General features: G+C 35.9%; 3 protein-coding genes across 3 annotated transcripts; 2 read left to right on the top strand and 1 right to left on the bottom strand.

Moving 5' to 3' along the window:
- Positions 1 to 1529: 1529 nt before the first annotated feature.
- LOC105337715 (calpain-9) lies at positions 1530 to 14008 on the top strand. Its single transcript, XM_066086566.1, has 17 exons — positions 1530 to 2027; positions 3842 to 3923; positions 4041 to 4302; positions 4605 to 4785; positions 5575 to 5658; positions 6801 to 6901; positions 7381 to 7458; positions 8052 to 8209; positions 8716 to 8876; positions 9158 to 9369; positions 9512 to 9614; positions 9903 to 9960; positions 10384 to 10442; positions 11351 to 11419; positions 11511 to 11706; positions 11919 to 11971; positions 12103 to 14008. Exons 1-17 carry the CDS (start codon positions 1638 to 1640, stop codon positions 12124 to 12126), a joined length of 2271 nt encoding a protein of 756 aa, XP_065942638.1. The 5' UTR covers positions 1530 to 1637; the 3' UTR covers positions 12127 to 14008.
- Positions 14009 to 14165: 157 nt separating this feature from the next.
- On the top strand, positions 14166 to 16456 carry LOC105337714 (uncharacterized). The gene is made up of 2 exons (XM_011442576.4): positions 14166 to 14673; positions 15740 to 16456. Exons 1-2 carry the CDS (start codon positions 14225 to 14227, stop codon positions 15786 to 15788), a joined length of 498 nt encoding a protein of 165 aa, XP_011440878.1. The 5' UTR covers positions 14166 to 14224; the 3' UTR covers positions 15789 to 16456.
- Positions 16457 to 16830: 374 nt separating this feature from the next.
- LOC117689369 (transmembrane emp24 domain-containing protein 7) lies at positions 16831 to 17853 on the bottom strand. Its single transcript, XM_034470228.2, has one exon. The coding sequence runs from the start codon at positions 17612 to 17614 to the stop codon at positions 16937 to 16939; it is 678 nt and encodes a 225-aa protein (XP_034326119.2). The 5' UTR covers positions 17615 to 17853; the 3' UTR covers positions 16831 to 16936.
- Between the last annotated feature and the right edge of the window lie 233 nt (positions 17854 to 18086).

The following is an 18086-nucleotide window of genomic DNA, read 5'->3' as shown; positions in this document are numbered from 1 at the left end:
GGGCGAAAGAAGGTTAAATGTCACAAGTTTCAGTTTCCTTTCCTCTCTTCCTAGAATTCAAACCCGAATCAATTTCGGAAATGATTGGAACTTTTCCAGACAATGTTGCTGGTTTAAAAATAATGATGTTGAAACGAGGTTCCAAATACCCTTAATCAAAAATACTTCAAATTAACAAAATATTAATAATCTTGGTGTTGGGTACAGAAATGTACCTGGAATAAGCTGCTACATTATTTAAAATATTTTTGGTTGCATTTAGTAATAATTAAATAATTTCTTTGTGTTTACTAAAGTACATATACAATGTAATTGACTGATGACCACAACCTTATTTGACGTGTAACGTTATTTAAAAAAAGAAGGTTTAAGTGTTTTATTAATAGTCTCATACATTTTTGTTTCAATAGCCAAAAACTATAATTTGAATTTGATTGATTTCATTATGGACAAAGGATTTATTTCTGTTGAATAAAATGTGTATTTTTGTTATCATAATTCTTTCAAATAGAAAATGCAAGAAGTGAAAAAAAATGCAACAATGGAAAAATGTATGGTTATAAATAAAGGGGACTACTTTCATTAAATTGTTTTTGTTTATTTTGTTTCGTTTATTTTTTTTTTAGTTGAACTGTAGATCTAGTTATTAAAAAAAAAACAATTTTTTTTATCTGTGTACTATTTAAAAATACACCCCCTCATTTCTGTTTTAACTCACTTGGCAAGCTTTTTTTGTTTAAAATAATCCCAGGATTTAATTGATCATCTCGCCAAAAACAACGGCAAAGCATCGGGGGGGGGGGGGGGGGGGGGTGGTGGCTCCCCCACTTTTTCTCGCAGCAAAAAAATTTCTTAGATTTACATATAAAAAATTGAATGATCATGGAGCCCCCCCCCCCCTCCCACTTTTTTGGGGTGTATAAAAAAATTGGAATGAAGTAAGGAAATTAAGATGCTCCCCCCCCCCCCCCCCCCGGATTAGGATTTTGAAGATTTTGGAAACTTCTCTTTTTTCAATTAATTTATTTATTTATTTATTTTTTTTTGGCTTATCAAGATTTTTGGATTAGTCTGCCCCCACCCCCCCCCCCTTTCAAAAACGATGCCACGTGCCTAAATTGTGATATATGTTTGTTCGTTAGTAAGTTTGTAAAGTTTCCCCTACTTTTATTGTTTTGCAATTAAGGTGGACCGCCTCTGCCCCCTCGCCTATCTTTTTTTAAGCTTATGTCCCTCCTGTTCTGTTTTTGATTTTAAAGTGTCATATTTTGCCGACTTTTCAGGATTTTTTTTTTCATGTCAGTCTTTCTTTATTTAGCAATAGTGTGTGTTTCTAAATTTTAATTTTTAGATATGGCTCCGCTAATTAAACCAGTTTAGCTCCCCCGCAACACACTTTCACGTGTGACTTCACAAAAATCACAAGTATAACGTATTCTATGCAAAATATTTAATATTCAGAAATTAGACTGTCTATCGGGCGAGCTATAAATGACTAAGATGAAATAACCAATCAAATTACTCCTTTTAAAACTAGGCACGGCCTCTGACAGGAAGCGGTTTTCTGAATTGTAAACCATGTAAACACAAGGTACACAGGTGTGCATCAGGTAAATAAACAACCACGGTTTCATGGAATGGCATACCTAGCTGGAAACACTCGAATGAGTCGAGGGGTGACAAACATGGACATTTCAAGTGGCCCAGGGTACGCTAACACGAGCATTCTGCAACAGAACAACACATCGACCTCTCAGTCTAACGACCCACCGTACGCCCTGCCCCACCAGTACCACAATGGGGTGTCCCTGGAGAAGTTCCACAATGCAGGTGTGTCCAGTCGCCTGACCGTGCGTGAGGCGGACTCCCATAGCCGCCATCACCGAGGAAAGAGCCACTTTGACAACATTCGTTCGGAGTGGCTGCGGCGCGGGCGTTTGTACGAGGATCCCGAGTTCCTGGCCCACGAGAGTTCTGTCTACTACAGCCGCAGTCCCTCCTTCCGCATAGAGTGGAAGAGACCCACGGTGAGACAATCGTCATCTTAATTATCTCGAGTATGCACAAAGGGACGGAAGGGGGGGGGGGGGTAAAATAAAGGGAGGGGAACAGCATACTGGGTGGGGCTACAGTTTATTGAGTTCATTCATAGGCCTAGCTTTAAAGAGATTTGTGGTTCAATGGAATTGAAAGAAAATTGGTATTTGTATTGTGTGATAATCTAAAAAAAAAAGTAATAATCGAGTACACCATGCATGTGCTAGATATGAGTCACATAAAGCAATTTAAATTCTGTAAAGTTTGAATGAAAACATCTTTAATTTGTTGTGTGTAAATAACATAAAAAGTCTACATCTGCTGAAAGTTATCAAATTAATGGTGTTATATTAAGATTGTGGGTATATTGTGATAGATATGTTTCCAAACTAGTGTTTTGTCCACCATTCAGGTATAAAAATGTATCAACTGAAGCGTGGCCAGATTTTTCTGATCAGATTAAAGAGACCAGCAGTCTTTACATAATCACTCAAAGAAGATCTGTCACTGAACAAAAGACCGACCCAGGAATGCAGGGCTTCTGTCAATGAGCTTAGGGAACCCTTGCATTCCTGTGAGTTTCAATTACAACCATATATTGTAGTATTCCAACTCTGAACATAGTGCACACATGCTAGTGGAATAGAAAAATAATGTACATACTTCTTAAAAAGTTGGAATCTAAAATTATCCAATATAATCTATACCCAGGTAAAACGGGTTTTAACCATAGTTTATGTAATCTGTTAAAATAACTCAGACATTAGTGAGTGGTCAAAGAGCAATAGATTTCAGGCTATGCTTATTTAAATATCATGCATACATCATTGAATCTTTAACTCATATCAATTATTCTAAGGGAAAAAAGGTGTGAGTTTTCTTTGTGTAAATATGCTTTATGATTGAAAGACTGCATAATAAGTAATTGCATGGAGGTGCATGGAGGTGCCCAATAGCTCTGCTTCTCATAAGATCACACAAACATGTGACAGTACTTAGTGCAAAGCTACTATTCAGTGTACATGTACTTATATTTTCAAGCAGGAAAATTCAGTACATGGATGAAGTCATGGCAATGCAAATGAAAGTCGTTTTTTGTAGAGGTACATCAAAGTGTAAGATGATCTAATCTGATATCACCTGTGTTTTGTACCAACCACCTACCTGTGTATTACCTGTATATTGTACCTGTTGTTGTGTAGGTATTTTCTCAGGCCATTCTACCTGTCAGCACTGATTGTAATCAGGTTTGTAGCTGTACACCTGTCCTCACCTGTATACCTGAGTCTTTGACAGTGAATGGACAGTATACATAAACCATATGGGGCAACTCTAACACCTTTTACAAGAAGGTTTAGAAAAGGGGAGTGGACCAAGAAAGCTTGAAATTCTCAATATTTAAATAATTTAACAGATCGAATCATTGTATGTTTTCCAACACTTTGATGGGTTACATAATGGAATGGCATCCTTTTCTCCATCGACCAACATGTCCATACGCCTGTTAGCATTTTCGGGTTCAAATCATTTTGTGCAAAATCAGCAAACTTTGTGGGATATGATGTAATTTGACAGAAATAGCAATGCACCAACCCTCGCAGTTAACAGTATTTATCTGTCATTTATTTAAGAGAAACCCAAATGTACGATGATTGTAGTATCAAGAGATAGAAAAGATGGGAAAATATTATTCTATAAACATATGAATCATTTGATAAACACATTATTTTTTTCTGTTTCCATCAAACCTATATATATAAACACGTGCATTTCTTTGTTTTCATCAATCTCTTGTGTTTTCCAGGAGATTGCTGCTCAACATCAACTGAAGCCTGCATTCTTTCTAGACAATGCCACCAAGTTTGATGTTATTCAGGGAGATCTAGGTAGGTTTTTAAATACTTGTTTTAACCTTGTCTTAAGCAAAAAAAGTATGATTTTTGTGTATGAGTGGTGTGTGATACTTAACCACTAAATCACATGACTTTTCTGTCAATCATCAGGTGACTGCTGGGTAGTATCGGCCATTGCCTGTTTGACGAGTCCTGATCACCGCGAACTCTTTCGTCGCGTGGTTCCCGCAGACCAAGGTTTTCAGGATGGCTGGTATGCTGGGATCTTCCGATTTAATTTCTGGCATTTTGGCAGGTGGGTGGAGGTTGTCGTGGATGACCGGCTGCCGACTTACCGTGGACAGCTAATGTTCGTTCACTCATGGCATAAAAACGAGTTCTGGGCAGCTCTGATGGAGAAGGCATACGCCAAGTGAGTTCTGTATATTACAGTCTCAAAAGCCACATGTTTGATTGTAAACTGTAAATTAGCTCATCAGTGATTAAGAAATATAGCAAAATAATAAGGTGGCTTTAAGCCATCAGAATTTTTTTATTAACAAAATTTAAAATAGTAACTCTGTGCCAAATTGTCTAAATAAATAAAGCAGTAATTTGATGTAATTTGAAAGAGTAATTTTGATCTTTTATAAATCCTTACATGTTATGAAAATGGTATCAGACAGTAGAAGATAAAATCTTTTGTGCTGATTTTAAGATTTTTCACCTTTGTAGACTGTATGGTTCGTATGAGGCCTTGAAGGGAGGGAATGTAGCCGACGCCTTGACAGACTTTACCGGTGGAATCTGTGAGGGGTACACACTCAGGGGGGTCAACTCCAACGTCCCAAGAAATATCGTCAACATCCTGTTCAAGGCCTTAGATAGACAATCTCTGATTGGTTGTGGTATCAATGTAAGTTCAGATAGAACATCTTTGATTGGCTGTGGTATCAGTGTAAGCTTAGATAGTCAATCTCTGATTGGCTGTGGTATCAATGTAAGTTTAGATAGATTGTCTCTGATTGGCTGTGGTATTAATGTAAGAATGTAGAAATGTAGAATACCTCTGCTGACATCATGGGAGTCAAGTGAAGTTGTACCCAAACTAACTCGTACCCAAACTGACTCATAATCCATTGGTCCATTGGTAAACAATGATACTTGGATTGTAAATATCAAGATGAGCTGTTAAAGTTAGGTTTTGATATTACAAATAATTAAGAAATTATGAGATAACTGAATGTAGAATTTTTGATAACTTAATGTCATCTCCTATTAGTTTGCCAAAGAGGTCCCTATATCAACATTTGATAGGCAATTTTGTTTACATGCAATCTTATATCTTAAAACGCAATAAATTATATTGACAAATTTATAAATTCTTCTCACTCTTTGAAGGCAGGCATAATATTATAATAGAATTCATTTTTTACTTGGACGATTTGATTACAAGTCTGTTTAGGTATGAGTCAGTTTGGTTACGAGTTGACTGTAATTCAACATAATGTACATCAAGTGTAAATTTCATTTAACATAGTGTCAATGAGTACCAGACTGCAGTGTTGAAAGACTGCAATTTACTTTCAGTGTACAATTAAAAAAATTTCAAGTGTACCAAGATGAAGCATTTATATACATGTATTATCCATTGATTTGTGATAATCAGTTTGAAGATTAGAAATTGTTTTTTGGTTATTTCCAGCCGGTGAAGGGTAACCAAGGAGAGCAGAAATTACCCAGTGGTCTGGTGGCAGGACATGCTTACAGTGTCACAGATCTCAGGGAGGTAAGAGATTGAGCAAGCTTATAGTGTCACAGATCTAAGGGAGGTAAGAGATTGAGCAAGCTCATAGTGTCACAGATCTAAGGGAGGTAAGAGATTAAGCAAGCTCATAGTGTCACAGATCTAAGGGAGGTAAGAGATTGAGCATGCTTACAGTGTCTGCACAGATCTAAGGGAGGTAAGAGATTGAGCATGCTTACAGTGTCACAGATCTCAGGGAGGTTAGAGGTTTAGCATGCTTACAGTGTTACAGATCTCAGGGAGGTAAGAGATTGAGCATGCTTACAGTGTCACAGATCTAAGGGAGGTAAGAGATTGAGCATACTTACAGTGACACAGATCTTAGGGAGGTAAGAGATTGAGCATGCTTACAGTGTCACAGATCTATGGGAGGTAAGAGATTGAGCATGCTTACAGTGTCACAGATCTAAGGGAGGTAAGAGATTGAGCATACTTATAGTGACACAGATCTAAGGGAAGTAAGAGATTGAGCATGCTTTCAGTGTCACATATTTTAGGGAGGTAAGAGATTGAGCATGCTTACAGTGACACGGATCTAAGAAAGGTAAGAGATTGAGCATGCTTACAGTGTCACAGATCTCAGGGAGGTAAGAGATCAAGAATGCATACAGTGTTACAGATCTCAGGGAGGTAAGAGATTGAGCATGCTTACAGTGTCACAGATCCAAGGGAGGTAAGAGATTGAGCATGCGTACAGTGTCACAGATCTCTGGGAGGTAAGAGATTGAGCATGCTTACAGTGTAACAGATCTCAGGGAGGTTAGAGATTGAGCATGCTTACAGTGTCACAGATCTCAGGGAGGTAAGAGATTGAGCATGCTTACAGTGTCACAGATCTCAGGGAGGTAAGAGATTGAGCATGCTTACAGTGTCACAGATCTAAGGGAGGTAAGAGATTGGGCATGCTTATACAGTGTTATAGATGTCAGGGAGGTAAGAGATTGAGCAATTGAACACTCCTACTAATCACAGTGTACTTTAAGGAATAGAATATCAGCTTTTTAATATCATAGTTTGCCTCAATATGAGGTGGATATCACCCATGTAATAAATTTTTCATAAAACACTGTGATGATATCAAAATGGATATTAAGGCTTTACTATTAAAACTGTGTGTTTTGTAGATTTTACTGATGTCAGACAATCGTGAGACTCCAATCACCCTGATCCGGGTTCGAAATCCATGGGGCAACAAGGTGGAATGGAAAGGGTCATGGGGAGACAGGTACTGTAGATTCCTAATTAAACGCAAGAAATTAATTTGCACATAAATTGGTGAGAAACAACCCTCGCAGATTTAAAACTCCACTTTTATTTTTCATACAGTATTCAACAATAGAAAATTATAAAAAAAAGTTTGATAATCGTGATTTCATATTCTCGTGATTTGATACAAAACAGTGGATTCACGGAATTAAGTACTTGTCAATGAGTAAAATAAAGAATTTACAGTAAGTGGGGTGTTGTCTACAGCAGCCATTTGATACATGTCAGAAACTAAGCCACTCAGTGTATAGGACAAAAGACAAACATTACATTTAGCTCAGATCATGTAGAGCAATGATTACTAAGATAGTGGAAAATGGCTTTTAATACATGCAATAAACACGATATCACATTGAAGTGACAGAATACTGAATGAAAGCAAGTAAAAACTTGTAACAGAGATTTGCAATATGATCTGATTATGGTATAATTTTTCAGATCTCGAGAATGGAACAGCATTCCTGCAGATGACCGAGAAAAGATGGGGCTTATCTTCAGGGATGATGGTGAATTCTGGTAATGATTTCTACATAAGGAGTTCATTATATTACTCAAGGAATTAGATGATTACCATCTGTATCTGTTATTATTCAAAGTGCATAAAGTATTATTTTGGTCAAAATAATTTAAGTCAAATCGGGTACTGGTAAGTTAAATTCTCATCCTTAAGGTACCTCACAACATCTACACTTATACTTTTTAAGAAACTACCTCACAAGATGGTTTAAATGTTTTGTTAAACTGTTTATATTGTTTGATTGGGTTGTATTTTGTTGTAGTTCAGTGGCTAAAGTACCGGTATTGGGCTCTGATCCACAGATTATGAGTTTAAATCCGCCTGGAGCTTTTGTTCATGTTAAATGAATTAAATTTTTGAAAATTCAATTTTTCATCCAAAATTGCACATGTTTTGCCTATTAGACTTAAATACTTCTTATCCATTATGATATCTATCATAATCAAGTAATTTTCTGCTGATTTTGAGAAAATATTTCACGGTGTAGTGAGCCACCTTAAGGATGTAAGAGTAACTTATCCGTTTTGTAAAGTAAATAGAGGATGCATGCTTTTTACAGTACATTGATTAGAAATACATGTATTTTTTTCAGGATGGAGTTTACTGACTTCATGCATCACTTTGATACAGTAGAGATTTGTAACTTGACACCGGATTCTCCTGTTGAAATGCCCAAACAGTGGCACACTTCAGAATATCACGAACGCTGGCTCAGAGGGTTTAATGCAGGGGGTCGACCCAAGTACAGAGGTACACAGCAATAGATAGCATTAGCTGGTTTTCTGGTCTTTAACTTGGCATTTTAAGGTTCTCCGTTCCTCAGCCTCAAAGTATTTTTTTATTGCAAAAATGTTATATATCATTCAAACTTTTTAAATGAAATAAAATTAGAAGAATTTTTTGATGGTAGCCATGCATTTTACAAAGTTATTGCTATTTGGCCAAGATGGATATAATGAAATAAATTATGTTTACAAGTTGAGATCAAATTAGAAAAAAAGGTTGTACCAGTGCATGGGTGACTTAAACCCCTTTACTTTTAGGGAGTAGGTCTTCGTGGAGCTACTAAGTCAAGCAGTTTGTTGAAAAGCTGTGTGTAATATTAACATTACAAGACTAATTGAATTGTAAAATGCAGATTTATGGTATGAATAAAATATTCTGGTTAATTCAGAGTTATTGAACATTGCTAAGGATTGGAGATTGATTGTAAGATAAGTTGTACTTGATATAGGGCCATTTCTTTTGTTTGGTAGGGTCTCATTGGACAAACCCTCAGTTCAAGGTGACCTTGTCTGACACAGATGAGGATGCAGATAAGATGTGTAGCTTTATCGTCCAACTGATGCAGAAAGATCGCAGAAAAATCAAGCACAAAGGAGAGAAGCTCATCTACATCGGCTTTCTTGTTTACAGGGTAAAAAAGCACAAAATTTTCCATACAAATCTCTGGGTTTTTCTGGATACCAGCAAGCAAGATGATGAAAAATAGATTTATTTAGGACATGTTTTTAAAATGCAACATTTATTTCAATTTTTATTTCAAACAGCTTTTTTTCGAAGGGTCTTTTGCACTAACGCTTCTAATAAGTAAAAATTAATAATTAATAAATCCCTGCAGTAATTATTGATAACTTTGGTGTAAATTACTTTATATATTGAGGCTGTTCAATTAAAAGTGATCTCTCTTACTTCCAGTTAATGCAGAGTCTCCCTGTACCGCTGAAGAAGGACTTCTTTGAGACAAATCAGAGTGTAGAGTCTAGCGGCCACTTCATCAACATGCGTCAACGAATCGCGCGGCTCTCCCTGCCTCCGGGGGAGTATGTGGTGGTTCCCTGTACATGGGACCAGAATGAGGAGGCGGCCTTCTACCTGCGATTCTTCTTTGAGAACAGGAACCGCGTGGAGTAAGTGGAGAGAGATTCATGTTTATATTGTCCTTGTATTCTGATTAGCTCATAAATGGTGGCATATTTTAGAACCATCTTCTGTGTTACATTTTAGAGGATAAATATAGGAGTGTGTACTTATTGTGTATTGTTTCTTTAGGGAAGCAGATGATGCCCCGGTCAGAGAAGAGGTGCCCCTCCCCTCCACCGACAAAGAAAAAGAGGACCACTTCAAGCGCTTCTTTCACTCTGTCTCAGGGGAGGTAATTCATGCTTTGAACTCTGTTTATGAAATGAAGTTGCAGCCATTGCTTTGTTCAAAAATATGTGATTTGTTTTTAAACTCAAGTAAAAAAAAAAAGGCTTTTGAATTTAAAAAATTGGTAAAATACACCATTATCATCTTGACAAAAGGACCAGAACGTTGCTTTACTTTGATATTAACTTTTAATTACAATAAATGTATTAGTTTCGTTTTCTAACTCTCAAGTTTCCGAGTGGCTTACATATAAAGATGAATTTGGTTCTTATTTCTTGGCTTTTCTTTTAAGGATATGGAGGTCAGTCCCTATGAATTACAGACAACCTTGAATGAAGCCTTACAGAAAGGTAAATTATGTTTTTTATTGTATTAACCTGCAGTAATTATGTAGGCTGTTGAACTTTGGTCTCCGAAACATTGCTATATTAAATATTAAGAAATGATTATTAAGTCAAAAACTGCTGTTTTCCTAATTTGTGTAGTTTAACCTGAATGTTTCAAATGCTCTAATATTTTGATCTTTTTTTTATTGCCTGATGGAGTTAACATTAATGAAGATTTTTTTTGTGATTAATATATGCATCTCTTAAATGATAAGCAGAGTCATGAGCCAAAAGTACTGGTATGTTGTACACCTTTAGGGGGCTCGGTAGGAGTGTTCCAACATTTCCTTGCATAATTATATGATATTCAGCTCTTTGCACTTGGCTCCTACACTTGATTGATAAGAAATAGAGTTTTGTGAACTTAAATGATGATGTCTTTTTCAGAACCTCTCCACAAGCACCTTGGTATTGATGCATGTAAAACATTTGTATCGCTGCTGGATGTATCCTTTTATCTCAAATAATCAGAATGATATAACCTGTTCAAATAGCCAGGATGATATAGCCTGTTCAGATAGCCAGGATGATATAAACCTGTTTGAATAGCCAGGATGATTTAACCTGTTCCAATACTCAAGATGATATAAAACTGTTCAAATACATGTAATCAGGATGATATAAAACTGTTCGAATAACCAGGATGATATAAAACTGTTCAAATAATCAGGATGATATAAAACTGCTCAAATAATCAGGATGATATACTGTATACAGGGTTATTTTCACCCCATGGAATTTTCGCCCTTTAACACTTGCAAATAGTTTCGCCCCGTCTTGAATTCAACCAGACACAGTTGTGTAAAGAAATTTAGTTTTAGATATTGGATTTCGCTCAGTCTTCAATTCCCCTACTGACAACGAGGGCAAAAGGGGCGAAAATAAAACTGGGGCGAATATTTCCCGGTATACAGTAACCTGTTCCAATACTCTAGAGATAGACATATTTTATAGTAATCAGAATGATGTACACAAATATACAGAATGATATAGACTATTCATATAATCAGGATAATATAATCTGTTCAAACATTTAGGAGGATATACATGTCGACTGTTCAAATTAAATAAGTAAGCAATATAACAATCAAGAAGTTCCACTGCTGACCTTATTACTGGTCATTGGGAATTAGAAGAATTTTAAGTGGATTATGTCGATTTTTTTGTACAAGTATGTGTTGACTGGTTAAGATATGGGAGTTAAAGCTTTAGCGCATATGGGTTCTGATGATTTAATGGCAAGTATTTTAGACTCTATAAGAATTGTGTGCGTTAGGTAAAATCAAATAACTTATCTATAGATTTTGACATTGTGAAAGGCAGTAAAACTATGTTTTACCTTGACAAACTCCAGGTTGATGGTTCAGGTAAACTAGGATTCACAGAATTCTTGTATCTGTGGAAGTTACTTCAGAGCTGGAAGGTAAGCACACACAAAAGTGGCCAATTTTTTTTTTTGAAAGTTGGCAGTTGTGAATTTAACAAATGAGTGACTTTATGAACTGCTCTTGCAGAGACTGTTTTACCAGTATGATGTAGATGGCTCGGGTATGCTCAGCTCGTTTGAACTCAGACGAGTGTTGGGAGCAGCAGGGTTCAAGGTGGACAACTCTACCATGAAATCGTTAGTTTGGCGTTACACAGACGAACAGTTCAATCTCAGTCTAGATAGCTACTTTATTTGTCTTGGAAAACTTATGAAGCTTTTCAGTAAGTTTTGAGCTCTTACTTTTCGTCTGTTTCTTTTGTTTTTTTAAAATAAATTTGATAATGCAGGATAAGCAATATGCAAGGATATTTATTTATCATTTCCTAACAATCTACTTTAATGGCAAAATATGTAAGATGACAACATCTTTATAAATAATTGTTATTGCTCATACATGTAAATTAATCATTATGATGAAATTTGAACATTTCAGATGAATTTGACAAGTTAAAGAAAAATGACCTTGTGACATTATCTTTACCAGAGGTAAATCTAACACACATTAATAGAAAGATGCCTGTACTGCTGGAGTCTCTTGGTTACTGAAGGAAAAGTTTTTAAAGTATATTTCATATGCAACTTTTAAATGTTTAACCTAGCTGTTTTGTGTATTTCAGTGGTTAAAGAAAGGAGTATCCTGATACATGGACTATAATGGATGACTGCGGTAGTCCATGGAGCGATCTCTGGCCGTGGTAGAGTTAGTACTGTGGGACAACACATCTGTGTCCGGAACCCCCTCAAGTACACAGTAGTCTTTTGAACAATTGTTATAGCAACAAGGCATGACAATATGGGAAGTGAACCAAGTTACATGTAAAGCCATATTAAGTTCTGGAACCAACATGACAACTAAGTGAGCAACATAGTCAACTTAATGACAGTTTAGTTTTGACAATGGAACAACAAGTGGTGAACATTTTGACAACAGGGAAAACAAATAAGATCACGATATTAGTTGCCAAATGACAGTGTCATAAGCCATGTGACAACATGATTAGCCACCTTACCTGAAGCCAGTTTGATCTTTGTTTGTGATATCGTGTTCTGTATCAAACAATTTTTCGGATTACACAGGGTTATAAGCTATATCTGCATCTGCTCAATTACCTCAGGAATTTCACCCACCCTCAGGCTCCCAGCAAAGTCCCGGGGTGGTTATATTGGAATCTACTCATCTGTATATTCTTTGGTTAAGATTGTACATTATGACTGATCTGAGTATCTTCTATTATCATTTTATTACCTTTTCTTAACCAGATTTCTTGTATGTAAAGTAATTATGTTTTTGACAGTTATATATACAGGGAAAGATGTGGTTTGTGTAATGACCGCTAATTTTAAATGTATTTTTTTTTTTTATCTTAATATACAAGCCTTTCTAGAGGAGTGTCCTGTTATTTTATATTTGTACAAAATGTTTTTTTTTTAAAATTGATTTTATTTGTATTTAATTGATTATTTATTAACTGGTTGTGATTGAATATATATGTGTAATTACGATATAAATAGAGGTTATTAATATATTTTTTTTATTTATCAGGTGTGGTTCACTAAGATCATTCCAAACCTTTTCCATGATTGAAATGATTTAGAAACAGGCAGCTATTTGTTTGCATTAAACAAACTAATTCCATTGTGAAATAGAAAACACATTCCATTCTTTCAAGAACTTGAATTATGACATAAGCCAGTTGTTCTCTTCATATCTACAATCACAGATTCGTTGTAACAAGATTAAGTCTTACATGTAACAATCTGCCATTGATCTGATATTTGTTTACTGTGATTACACTATATGTAGGTAAATTATTGTAGATTTACCGAACAAAGATCTGATATTCACTGCACTGTGGTATCATGTAGGTAAAATTATGTGTACGTGTATGCTTACAATAAATAATCTGATAGATGTATTCTGTGCAACTCAACGTAGCTATAAGTGCACATGTACCAATAAGTGATCTGATATTTGTGTACTGAGGTAACACAATTATAAACATGTAGATTTAAGTGTTAGTGTACTAATATTAATTATGCATATTGCTGCAGCACCAGTATTAACACTGCATCAAATGCCATACTGTTGTCTTAACTGGTAGGCATTGTTCATTTTTATACAAAGTCAGATTATTTTAGTTGACTCAATTTTTATTTTAATTAGAGTTTTTTTTGTGTGTGTTGCAATAACTTTTATTCGATTTCTAATTCTTTTGAATTTAGTTTTGGAGGTGCATTTTAAAAGAACTTTTAGAATAGTTACATGATATTGTTGAAACAGATCTTGATGATTTGTTGTATTGATCGTTCTGTACTTTTGATGATAATTGATCTAATTGTTATGATAATTTATTTGTTGCTATGTATATGAACCTACGTACCATATATGGTAGGAAATGATCAATAACTGATTATATTTATTTTTGTTTTAAAATTCTATAGTGTATCTGTGCATTATGACAGTGTTTGGGAACATAATTACCTACTGACAAATTGTTTAAAAAATTAAAAATTAAAATAATTTTTCCAACATTATCTTTTTCATTTCAGTTTTTTGTGTTGTCCATAATCTATTTTGAACAAGGAAATATTTCCTTATAAGATATAACAAAGGGATTTAATTCCGGATAACTATACCGCTACCGCTTTGAATTTCATTTGTAAGCGCCATGCTGAATAAGATCGACATTGATCTTGTTGACAACTGGCCTGGTAACACGACGCTAACTATCCTCCAAAATGACGGCCCTCAGCATGGGCGCTTTTGGCGCTTACAAACACGCTTACAGTAAGTACCTCCAGGAAAGAGAGGCAGCGAACGCGAGGAACCAGCCCACCGAGACTGTGTGGGTCACTAAGCGCTACGTCCCCACAGACCTTAGGTCCACGGCCCCCGTCCCTCGCCACAAGCTCCTGGCGCCAAAAGAACTGCCCTATGCTGAACAGCATTGGATGCCCGTCACAGACCCACCATTGAGAACATTTGATCGGGGCCCTGGACACAATGTATTCAAGTCTCATCCTAGCACGCGGTGTGAGGAGTATTCCACGCTCAGGCAAATGCTGCCATCCAGAGGATATTTAGTCCGCTTCCAGCCTCAGAACTGGGGCACTGGTAGTGAGTTGCCAGTTGCGTATGCTGACACCACCCCTAAAAGATTTCCTATCATTAACAGCCCCATGGGAAGGTAAATCTATGAATCATAATAACGTACACTGTATTTCAAATTCCATTGTCAGAAGAACATTATAATATATACACCTCAGGGATTAAATAGTTTGTCAGTTATCGTGCTCCATTTCGGAACATTAAAGTAAATCCTCCTTACAAATCCCTCTTTGACACTAGCCATATTACGATCTCTTACAACAATGAAATTGTTCATTTAAATGTCTAAAGAAACAATGAATTATTGATGCATTCAGATCAGAGAGATCTCGACAAGTAAACTCTGTAGATGAACTGTACATGTGATGACACAGTACGATTGTTGTCGTCAAAACCATGATGCGCCACATCGATGACGACCAGAACTGACGATGATTAATGATACGTTCGCGACTGTGCGGATTTGTGTTTTTGTTTTTGTTTCGGTGATAACTCTATCTTTCTATTCATGTAACGATCTGCGGGTATATACTGTTTTTGGCCTGTCCGTCAGTCGAGGACAAAAATCCATTATTTTTCTTAGTTTTAAATTGAGAAACCTAAAATAAAACCCCGTACAAAATTGATTATAAGAGTTGTATTTAATAAGGTGTATGTGGGCACATTTACAGGGAATTCCGATTCCCGGGAATTAGGGATTTGCAATTACGTATTGAATTCACTACTGAAACAGTTTTCGGCGCAACTCCTCTTTATTAAATTGCTGGACAATTTTTTCAATACTTTGTTGTTTTTCAAGTAAAAATATGATGTATAAAAGGTTTAGATTTGACCATTGTTTAGAAGTTATGCCCGTTTCATTTTATTATTTGTTGTATATAACACACACCATTCATTATGTGTTAGCATCAACAAGTAATGTGAGAGCATTAGGTTTATGAACTTGCTTACCTTTTCCTTTTTTGGGCAAGTCCTAAACCAAAGTCTCGTATTATATAGATAAAAATTAAGCCAATGATCAACTTTGAGGGAGAAAAAGGATCAAATGAACTACATGTCATTTTGTTAGATCAATTGACCATTATAATTTTTTGTGATTATACATGTATTCACCTTTTTTAATATTTCTAAATCATATCTTTTAGGTATGCTGACGATATGCACACGACAAACAAGCTCTTCAAATTACACTGAGTTACAGTAAAGTTACAGATACGTAACGCGTTACAGGAGTGTGTCATAAGATTTACCGTTGTCCATTGGTCAATATTTTCCCCGCCGATTTCAGACCATCCCAGTATTATATCAGAACGTCCTTATTATTATTATTTTTAAATTTTTTTTTTTTGATTTGTATTTAGAGATGTGTGTTAGTTCATCCTGCATAATATGTGATGATGACATTACTTTTAATTTTAATATGAGTGTGAGGGAAAATTTAATCAGTATTATGTTGATTTTTGTAATTATTTTTATCAGTTTTTCTAGATTTTTGGAGCACATTCATTTAGTGCACATAGTAGTCTCGTGGTGCTTTATGTCCCCATTTTTATTGTTGATTTCATATTTTTACGTACTTTTATACATATCTTTGTATTTTTCTACATTTGTTATTTGCTCAAGTTATGCTGTGAATTGTGCCGTATATAAAGAAAAATTAATACGTTCTTTAGAAGAAGGTGAATTACAACGAGTTGATAAAATCAACAAAAATGAATTGTTTTGGATATTCTAATGATGTAAGGTTATATATAAAATTATTTGTTATTTTATGATATAGAAATGCCGAGTGTTTTGTCATGAGGATTGCCTACCAGATAACTTATATATGTTGATTTCTCCCATTAAATATCCAATCACAATTGCCTTGTCGTTATACCAGTGTTCGATGAAACCAACATATTTTGATGTGACATATTGGCGAACATCTTGTCTATTTTAGTCCAAATTCTTAATCCATCAAAAGATTATGAAAACATTAAAGTCGCCCAAAGCGCATAATCATTGATTGCATACGATCAATAAGCCTGTCCTGATATTAATCAATCCTGAACCAAAATTAAGATTAAAACACAAATGACTGTTCTGACGATAAATTTTATGTTTGGTTATTTATAAATATTTGGTCGTTACTGTAGTAAGTATGTTTGAAAACGATTTAGATTGAATCTTTATCTGATATTAACTACCAAACCTAAGGTCCTTTCTGGCCGTGACATGTATATAAAAACCTATGTTAAAGCCAGAATCATTTATTCAAACACACTGCATGTATTGAATATATCTAATGTTTCCAACAAGTACTCTGCGAGTTAGAAAAATTTAAGGACAAAGTCACGTGATTAAGCGTCTTGTTTTGTTGGCACTCTTTCCGTAAAAAATGTCTTAAGTAGAAAAACTTGGCCAGCTCCCGCCAATAAGATAACGATCGTCTGTCCCACAGACCACCACGTCACTCCCTTGTTCATATTATCCGCTAAATGTCGGCCCGTGGATTCCTTTATGCGATAATCTCTTTGATGGGTAACAACAGACGACATTTGCTCGTGAATGACGTCACAGGAAGCCTCGGCTGAGGTTTTGACGGTGGGTACTACGTCACCGGCCTCTACAGCGAGATTAGAAACTTCTTGGTTCTGTAGCTCAAAGTACACGATTTTGTGCGTAAAAGTGGAAAACTCATTTCCAAAACAAAATCTGAATTCACCTCTAGACGAATCAAACACGAATGCTCCTTCGTGTTTCTTCAGTTCCTTGAAAAGAACTAATCCATTAGGGGAGACAACTTTGGCGTCGACGTCGTTATTGCCTCCTCGTATCACTTTATACTGAAATCTAAATCGCTTCCCCACAGAAGTTCCACTGAACTCTTCCGAGAAACAATAATTCTCCTTGTCAGGTAATTCGAATATGAGCGATGTTCCGCTGGCACTCACACCAGCAATTGTTTTACAGGTTATGAACAAGAAAATAAGCCAAACACTCCTTAGGCTAACCGAGTGTCGTGTGAGGGACGCCATGATGTATCGTAGGATTCTTGATCATCTCTGATGTTTCATTGAGTATTGTACTCGTGGACAAGGCCGGTAGATGGGGACTGCCACGTGACACTGAGCCTATTGACAGGACACGGCAACAGATGGAGGGACTTGGGACAACAGAGAACGTCTTGCCTCCTCTAACAGTGTAATATTCTCATGTTCATTCATCCAACACGATACCATCAAACGTCTTATATGTGATGTGTAAAGACGCGACACATGTTCAGATTCCATGAGATTGTTTCTTTTGTGTGTATGACATGTCACATCAAGACGTGCACTATGAAAATCGATAATCGATTAATTGATTAAAAAATAACTGTGACAAGTTTTTTAATTGAAAAAAACCCCCCAAAACAAAACAAATCAACAACTAAACCAAAAACAAATATACCTCAAAATGAATATAGCCCCGACCCCCAAAAGGAAAAAAAGTTATAATTCGGCTTTA

The sequence above is a fragment of the Magallana gigas genome, chromosome 6, assembly GCF_963853765.1.
Source record: "Magallana gigas chromosome 6, xbMagGiga1.1, whole genome shotgun sequence".
NCBI classification, from domain to species: domain Eukaryota; kingdom Metazoa; phylum Mollusca; class Bivalvia; order Ostreida; family Ostreidae; genus Magallana; species Magallana gigas.
Note: the sequence above shows the minus strand (reverse complement) of the source record. Positions and strands in the feature narration are given on the sequence as shown.

Bases quoted from the DNA above. Each gene is read 5' to 3' on its own strand.
- LOC105337715 (XM_066086566.1), top strand. From the start codon at position 1,638: ATGGCATACCTAGCTGGAAACACTCGAATGAGTCGAGGGGTGACAAAC. The intron at 8,877-9,157 runs GTAAAAAAGCAC...TCTTACTTCCAG, and splicing joins TCGGCTTTCTTGTTTACAGG to TTAATGCAGAGTCTCCCTGT. The intron at 11,707-11,918 runs GTAAGTTTTGAG...TGAACATTTCAG, and splicing joins AAAACTTATGAAGCTTTTCA to ATGAATTTGACAAGTTAAAG.
- LOC105337714 (XM_011442576.4), top strand. From the start codon at position 14,225: ATGACGGCCCTCAGCATGGGCGCTTTTGGCGCTTACAAACACGCTTAC. The intron at 14,674-15,739 runs GTAAATCTATGA...CATATCTTTTAG, and splicing joins ATTAACAGCCCCATGGGAAG to GTATGCTGACGATATGCACA.
- LOC117689369 (XM_034470228.2), bottom strand. From the start codon at position 17,614: ATGGCGTCCCTCACACGACACTCGGTTAGCCTAAGGAGTGTTTGGCTT.